The sequence below is a fragment of the Tinamus guttatus genome, unplaced genomic scaffold (assembly GCF_059628265.1).
Source record: "Tinamus guttatus ecotype Peru unplaced genomic scaffold, ASM5962826v1 Tinamus_guttatus_pri_ptg000915l, whole genome shotgun sequence".
NCBI lineage: Eukaryota > Metazoa > Chordata > Aves > Tinamiformes > Tinamidae > Tinamus > Tinamus guttatus.
Genome location: NW_028289449.1, coordinates 287805 through 296339, shown reverse-complemented (window position 1 = coordinate 296339; position 8535 = coordinate 287805). Strand labels below are relative to the sequence as shown.

Genomic DNA, 8535 nt, shown 5'->3' with positions numbered 1-8535 from the left:
TACATGTGCCAAAAACTTCTAATTTTACAAAGAAAGTACATTAGCATCACTGTGCTTTCCATAAATTCATACACATTCTGAGATGACATTTCATGGTGAGAAAAATAAGAATCTTTTATTATCAAGAAGTCTAATGGAAGCATAACTGCCACAAACATCAAAACCACATTAAGTGAATCCACACAACCATGATTTGAGCAGGGATGGTTATTTTTCTTGTCTGGGTGACCCCAAGTCTTTTCCCCAGGAAAGGTTCTGAGCAGTTTGGAGATCCAGTAAACTGGTTGTGAATTGCTCTAACATGTTGCCGCACATCTCAGTCCTGTTTGTCATTTTGAAACACACACCTCATTCTCAAAATACTCAACTTAATCCAATAACATGTACAAATGACTGCTATAAAGATCAGCCATAATATGAAAACTATTTATATCGAGTTTGCAGACCTAAAATAAATCCACAGCTAGATTTTTCTGTCCCCAGTTCCAAATTTAATAACAAGGTCAAGCATGCTTTCCATTAACTGCAACCTTGATTGCTTCTTAAGCCACACAAATCATCAATCAGAGCTGGATCTGAAACAGTGACCTAGAAGAATTGCCTGGACTTCATTTAACTTTCCAACAGTGGCTAGAAAATTAAAACACCTTCTGAATGTAATTTATTGAGTAATGACTAAAATCCAACATAATTACCTAGCACACATAGATGTTCATTAAAAATACAGACACGGCTTTATCAGCTTCCCTAATAGATGTAGTGCACCCTGCTGCCAAATCTGATAAGATAACACAAAACAGCTTTAAAATATCTAACATGTAATTGCACCAGAGCGAAGCTCGTTCGCACGGTGCCGAGGACCAGGCTGGGCACTGCAGACCGAGCACTCGCTGCAGGTCCCACCAGGCCAACGCACCCGATGCTCCATGGGGCTGAAGGAGACACAGCCTCTCCCAGGGAGCAGATGCAGCAGGACCCAAGGTGACACTGAGGCCAGCAGCTCTGGGCCGCTCAAACTTGCTTTGAACAAGGAATTTATTGCCAATTCCTGCAGTTTCCAGCATAAAGACTGGCTCAAGGGGCTTATCCCAGCTCTAGGCGGTTTTAGATCTTTTTCCAGACCAAAGACATCAAATGGCCAAGTGTTGCCTAGGCTTGCTTTGCAGATACCGCCCAGGAGAGGAAGCTCAGGGATGTCTCACATCCAGCAGCTGCAAAATCCCCCTGCACCCAAGCAAGCAGGGAGAACTGGAGTCCCGGCTGGGTGAACACTCGGGGCACAGGCTGAGGCACATTGGGAGAGAAAACCTGCTTTTCCGAGCTCAGGGGTCAAGGCAGAGCGTGCAGGAGAGGTACCAGGCTGCACAGGGCAGAAGCCCCTGCGAGGGCAGCGAGGCACTGGCATGTTCTGCTGCAAGGACTGCAGACAGCAGCTGCACAGCAGCGATGAGAGAGTTAAGACAAACAAAACCCGCTCTCCTCCCCTCGGCCTGCCCCTTGCACAAGCGAGGGAGAAACGAAAGCGAAAAGGATCCCGCGGCGGAGGGTGTCGCCATGGGCTGCGGGGCGCTGCTGGGCGCGGGCTGCCTGCTCTGCCTCGGTGAGGGCCCCGCGACACGACACGACACGACACGCGGGAGGCCACTGCGGGACCGCGACACGACACGACGCGACACGCGGGAGGCCACTGCGGGACCGCGAGGGGCGGCGCCGGGAGGGACCCGTTTGCTCCCGATTACCAACACTTGCTCAGCACGAAATGTGTTCATTTGGGAGGGGGAAATGATCAAGATCTTGCTAAAACATCTCAAGTGGCCTCAAAACTGACTTTTAAAATCTTGGCTTTTTCAGAACTGAAATTAACCCCAAAGTCTTTTCATGAAAGCAACTCGGTTTTTCTCCTCTTTGGCATGGACACAAAGCTGACAATTTCAGAAATTAGTCCAACCCGTGCTTTTGCCTAAGCAAGTTAGAACAGAGCATGTTGCACTAGGGTGCACTGCTTACATGCTCTGCAGGGGAGGGTGGTTGCATTTGCTATCAGCACATACTGCCTGCAGCAGAGCCGGATTTAGAGGCCCCGTTTTGCAACTGCACTTGCCTATGTAAAACTGGGCAGATCTTTGCTTTGCATTCATCCTGTGAAACATCACCTTCTCCTCCTCCCCAGAGGATTTAACTGCCATCCCCCAGAACATGTTGTTTCCCACCATCACTCACTGGCAGCTTTCCCATTGCTAATTGTGTTGTCTGCTTCTGTCAGTTCCAAAAATATAATTAACTAAAAGTGGGTTTAGTTGTGTATGGCTCCTGCTGTTGAGTTCAGTATCACAGCAATATTCACATGTTCCTGTCCCCTGCATCCACAAGTAACTCACCATGAAAGATCCATACTAATATAGACATACCTGTAAATTAGCATTCTTAACATCCTCATAGTATTACCCTTCAGGCTGCATTTAGCCTCTGTTCTTACACTTTGTAGAAAAATACCATCCTTGCACAAAAGGAATTCAAGGAATTGACAATACATTATCTGCTGCTGGGAAGTAATTTGAAATTGTGGATTTTTACTCAGTGACAATATTTCCACATAAGCCCAACACACAACCTTTCCCCATTTACTTCTTGAGGAAGCTGCAGGGTTTTATCAGCCTGACCTTTAATGTTCTCCTCTTTGCCACTAGCTGCACACTAACTTGGAAATCTGGCACGGTTACATATAACAACCCCTGAACTTCAGGATATGATGGTTTCAAAGGGTACAGTATTCCCTGTATATAGATCATCTTAAGATTACTCCAGCATCTAGATGCTTCCAGCAAGATGCAATGCTTCACTCATTGAGCATCTACTTTGCTCTTCAGAGCATTATTCTTCTCTTTCAACTCTTCCTTAGCTTTTTCAAAAAAAAAAAAAAAAAAAAAAAAAAAAAAAAAAACTCCATTTAAGAATTAACAAAAAGGTATTTGATTATGATACTAAAAAGCAAAAAAAACCCACCATGACATAACCAAAATGCTGTGGACTACATGGCTCCTAACAGGCACGGGCTACGCTGTTTCCCCTGTTAGTAAGCTAAGCTTTGATGGCTTTTAAAAGTAACTGTGACATTTAAAAACTGTGTGCATGGCCATTGCCTTTCAGCAATCGCAAGGAACCCAAATGGAATTGCTATGGCCGGCTCAAGTTTCAGGAAGAGCCAGCAGCTTTCCTGCGTGTTCGAGACAAGCAAAGCCATCCCCCCGTCCAAAGAACCGGAGACCATCAGGCTGAATGCCAGGCTGCTGCTGAGCGGGACCAAACCAGAGGAGGCTCAGAGATCTCCCTCAGAAAATCATCCACAGTATAGCATCCCCTCATTTGTTCTAGAAGGTGAGTTATTTGCTCAAGTCAAGAGGACAAGTTCAGATCCCAATTAATGTGAGAAGTTGGGGAGACCTGGAGCAAACAAAAGCCAAGGGCCTGCAGGAAGGGGGGCAGATCTCATCCTTGACACCTCGAGCTGCCCAGAGCACTAGGGAACACAGAGCCCTCTCCAGCCCTTCCACCATGAGGTGGGGATGGTGTCCAAGACCAGGGCAGTGGCTGAGTATATTAAGGTTAACTGGGATCATAACAAGTCCATGTGTGTTTTTCATAGAGTCCTCAGTGGATATTCTTCAGCATATACATGAGGATATCGACACGCTCGACTGTAGGATCAGCACATATTTCCCCCCTAACACTCAGATCATCTGGCCTGGGAGAGAAGTCAGAGGAAGCGGTTTGGGCTCGTGGTTTATATGCACCATAGAGCACAAAGCTGAAAAACACAAGACTACCATCTTCCTTGTGCAAACCCAGGGAGACAGGGAGAACCACAGCCAAGGGCAGCCTGCGCAGGGAATCGCGGAACAGACTCATGTTTCAGGTAACATTCATTAATGAGCCAACAGTTTGTGTTTCTATAGCATCCCCCTACAGATATTTACACTATTAAACAAATGCAGCCATCAAGGACATTGCAACTATAGTCCAAGAAGTTTGGCAAATAACCAGTGTGCTATTTCAGCTGTATCCCATAAAACCTCATATGCAAGAGAGTTTCAGAAGGATTAGGTAAAAAGAACAGCCTGCCTTTCCCTTTCCATCTATGACAGAATGCTAAACGCTCCAATAGTAGCTTTACACTTTGCAACAGCTGTTTATCCTACACATACCTAAATCATAGGTTATTGTTATCTCATGTGGTCTGTATTAACAGATAGCTCAAGGTAGCTTTCTAATATACTGTAAGGTAAACCACTTTTACTGAAAAACATATGTACCCCCTTATATTGAAGATTATGCCTACTTTACAGAAACAAGTAACTTCAAAGCCAGTTCTCAAAAGTGTAATTGTTTTCTATTTATAAACTTCCACACCACCATACCTGAAAGTTCTAACAGATGCTTAAAACAACAAAGCTTTAATATACACACATGCATTAAGACTTGCATTAGTTTCCCAGCTCAAAGAATGCTTGCACAGTGTTCATATCAAAAATAAGCTTTTCAGCATGAGGTACTATTTTAAGGTTAGAAAGGAGTTTCAGGTTAAGAAACAAAGAGGATGGCAGCTGACATATGCAGAAGGACACTAACAGTGTCAGGAAAAGAAAACCCACTCCCTGTTTCTGTCTCCAAACCACAGACCCACGTATCACTTCACCACCACCCTACCAGAACCTCCCGTTGATCAGTGCAAACACCCGCAGCGCTGGCAGGCAGGTCAGGCACCCCTGGGTGCAGCCACCCACCGCTGTCCCCCGGCTGCTGCTGGGGCTAGGACGAGAGCAGGCAGCTAGTGACGGTGTGTGACACCGCGCGCTGCCGGAGCAAAGGCCATTACAGGCACACGCTGCCCAGGGATCAGCCCTTTCTCCCATTTTTCCCATTCCCTTGGGCCTGCAGCAGCACCCCTCCACCCCAGGAAAAAGCCGGATTTAAACCACTACTCACTGCAAAAGGAGGCACTTTGCTACAAGCTCAGACCCCTGCTATGTCCAAGAACATAAAGTATGGCAGAACCTCAGCTCGGGAAGCAAAGCAGCTGGAGAAGGAGAGCTCTTTCCAGAACCTTCCTTCATACAGCACAACCAGTTCTGTTACTCTTGCCCAGCTGTTTCTTATAGCCTTCTCATTAGGCTAATTAGGCAATTCAGCTGTTGATTGACCACCCAGACTGCTCAGCTACTCTTCATGCTTTGCAGCTGGTGGCTGCCCTGCAGCCTGTGCAGAGATCCATGTGGACCTTGGTGCTCCTTCCCTCCAGGACATTAGGGTCACGGTGACTAAAGCAATAGTCAGGGAGGTAGGAGGGGACTGCTGCTTCATTAGATCCTCTGCTACAATTAAGAATAAGGATTGAACTATTCCATCTATTACTCTGTCACATAAATGGAGACAAGAACAAAGATGAATATGGTAGTGGTCCAAAATCAGAAGTGCTGTAAAAAGGTGTTAGGGAATATTAGCCTGTATCCTTCCTTACATGGCAGGCAGGGTGACAGCCTTGTCCAAACATGTAATTTCCTATGGCTATGCAGACTTGGGAAGGTCCCGGGCCTGCAGGCTGTGCGGCTTCATCATTTGCGTTGCATAAGTGAAATGAGTCATGGGCAAATTAGCCACAGAATCACCTTTTTGTTTTGAAGCAGCCCGTAACATTCATGGCTTGTAATACAGGTTCGCTTCACTAGATGGCAACTTGTGCTCATCTGTATTGCTCTGCTTTGCACAAGTGTCCAAACCCCTCATGGCACCACGGCCTTTGTCTCACAGTGGTGTTCCTGGTGCACACCAGAACCTCTGCAGTGCGGTCAGCCCTGTCCAAGGATGTCTTATTTGACTGTGCCTTCTCCACCGATCACCGAGCAGCTGTGACCATCCAATGGGTACTGCATCAGAAAGGAGGGCTCCAGAGACCCCTGTTCACTTACAACGGATCCCGTAACCTGGTGGAACATGCAGCTGACCGAGCAAAGATGTTCCTAGAGGAAATCCCCAAGGGGAATGCCTCTCTCTTACTCAGAAATGTGGGAATGAGAGATGAAGGAATGTACTCTTGCTCAGTGTCAGTGTCATCTCTTACTGGGCAACAGGCGATCCAGCTGCAAATAGAAGGTAATAGGATGGGCTTTGGAGGACTTGGTATTTCAGTGTGATGGGGAATGCTTGAACAAATGGCATATGAAACTGTATTTAGTTCTGTTCAGTGATGGGAATACACTTTACAAGTTAAGAGAGGTAGCACTGTAAGAGATCTTCACTCCACAGAAAAACCCACAGTGTCCGTCAATGCTGACTCCCTGTTCCTGGTGGAAGGAGAGCAGCACAAGCTGATCTGCGACATCAGGAACTACTACCCGCTTGGCGCCCAGGCTCAGTGGCTGCGGGAGCTGGCGGGGTCCAGGAAGGTCCCGGACGTGGTGAGGAACGTTATCTCCAGCAGCCACAGAGAGAGCAGCAACGGGACCTACAGCTTCTCCCAGTACTTCCTGCTCACGGCCTCGCTGAGGGACAACGGGCACACGTACACGTGCCGCGTGGAACATCAGAGCCTGCGGACCCCCATCAGGAGAAGCGTCGTGGTGAAAGTGAGAGGTACCGCTCGCCTGAGACACCCGCTCCCCTTGGCACTTCACCCATCAGGAACTTCCCACTCATCTCTCCCCTTTCTCTCTTTCCTTTCTCACTGCTGTCCCTTCCCTGCACTCCCCATGCACAATGATTTTTGATCAAATGTCCATTCATCAGGGAAGCCACTTCCCAGGCAGTTCTCCCCCATAATTAACATTCTTTTCCATAAGGAGCAAGTATCTTTTTTGAATTATCTAGCAGATGTCCTTGGCAAAATGTATAGAGTTCCGTCATAGATGTGCTACTGCAGTATGTCTTTCTCTTGTGCATGGATAACAACTCGTACCAGGCCTCAGATCGCATAGACTTTGCTTGTCTCTACTGTTGTTTTCCTTTTGTTCATGAGCAGAAGGAACCTCCATCGTCTGGCTGCTTCTCCTCCTCCTTGGCCTCTCCGTGTGCCTCCTCGTGATGCTGCACTGCCTTCACAGAGGTAAAATGGGGTTTTGGGTGCACAAAGAGCCAGGCTTGGGCTTCGGGAAGGAAGGGAATTGGTGGGTGGTGGTATTTCTGTGCTGGAGGCAGGATGAATTGACAGCTGTAGAGCTCCTGTTCACTAGCTGAGACTCTTCCCCAAGGCCTAGTGTAGCTGAACTGTTTTATTAGGGCTGGGAAATAGAACTTGTGGTTCATCCTTCTTTTATTCACACGTTTTTTTCTTTTCTTCTGCCCTAGTGAGGAGCACTACTAAGGTAGGTGTGTTTTGTGTTCCCCCTTTTCTATCAGAAACACATATGACCTTCACACACTTTCCATTTTACTCTTTGCTGATGCATTTCTCTGTTTTACCCTGCAGCCCAAACCTTACTAGTCTCGGGACCTTTCATCCCAGACAGGTAAGAAGCAAAGCTGGGGGTAGTGTGGCCATGAGGCTTATTTTAAATAGCCATGTGGAGGAAGGAGGCCTCCAAGGGAGAGGGCCAGGTAAGCCCAGAGCTAACTGCCCAGCAGACAACTCAGGGGAGGAGAAATCAGAAAACACATGCAGCACCAGCAGCACCCGTAATAGATTCCCTTCTTACAGGAAAAGCTGTAATGAGTGCTGTATTATCCCAGCAACCAAAATCAATCAACCACAAAACACAAATTTGTTCATTTTATTTTTTTTCTTCCCATTTATTCCACTCTACTTGAGGTTAAAAGGGGGAAAGATTGGTTTTCTATCCAAATGAGAAAAAGAAAAGAGAGTGTTTATTATGATCCATTGCAAGAAACCAAAAAAAAAAGTATCAATGAAAAGCTCAAGACAGGAGAAATCCTTTCAGTGTGTGAGTATACATATATATATATATAAAACACTTTTCTGCCTGCAAATATGAATTAAATTAAGTTCAGGCACAAGCTCTGTGTGCAGACGCCAGGGCTGACGCGCACCCTGTTCCAGCCCTTTACGTAGCACTGCTGCAGTCTTGACCTGGTTTTGCTGTTCTCCTCAGGACGGGCAGCACAAAGAAGTGACTCCACCTTGCACCAAATGTGCTTCATCTCAGCTGGAGATAGGATTTGCCAAACCCAGACTCTGCTTCAGCACAACCCCATAGCCCCCTTCCCAACAAGCGGGGACCCTGATGTGGTAAAACGTGCTGCAGGTTTCGCGGCTGGGAATAACGGGGACAGAGGAATGCTCTGACCGGCCCCGCTGCGCCCCAGGGAGTCCGCGTAGCACTTGCGATCGCATGAATGGTGTTGGTCAATGTTGTTGTTTAAACAGGGTCAGTGGCTGCTTTTGGGGTATTTGTGTCTTGTTCTCTACGCGGTAGCAGCGGAACAAGGGGAGAAGCTCGGGGGGGGTTCACTGCTCTTCCAATGCCGGGTGCTGCACAACCTGCGTCTCCTCCAACGCCGCCTTCAAGTGCCGCGGGCAGCAGGTTT

At 47.2% G+C, this 8535-nt stretch overlaps 1 protein-coding gene across 1 annotated transcript; it reads left to right on the top strand.

Moving 5' to 3' along the window:
• Window positions 1–1554: 1554 nt before the first annotated feature.
• On the top strand, window positions 1555–8204 carry LOC104567789 (tapasin-related protein-like). Its single transcript, XM_088537995.1, has 8 exons — window positions 1555–1600; window positions 3148–3375; window positions 3644–3913; window positions 5806–6147; window positions 6301–6627; window positions 7013–7096; window positions 7339–7355; window positions 8100–8204. Exons 1-8 carry the CDS (start codon window positions 1555–1557, stop codon window positions 8202–8204), a joined length of 1419 nt encoding a protein of 472 aa, XP_088394121.1.
• The last annotated feature ends 331 nt before the right edge of the window (window positions 8205–8535 follow it).

Bases quoted from the DNA above. Each gene is read 5' to 3' on its own strand.
- LOC104567789 (XM_088537995.1), top strand. From the start codon at position 1,555: ATGGGCTGCGGGGCGCTGCTGGGCGCGGGCTGCCTGCTCTGCCTCG. The intron at 1,601-3,147 runs GTGAGGGCCCCG...ATTGCCTTTCAG, and splicing joins GGGCTGCCTGCTCTGCCTCG to CAATCGCAAGGAACCCAAAT. The intron at 6,628-7,012 runs GTACCGCTCGCC...GTTCATGAGCAG, and splicing joins CGTCGTGGTGAAAGTGAGAG to AAGGAACCTCCATCGTCTGG.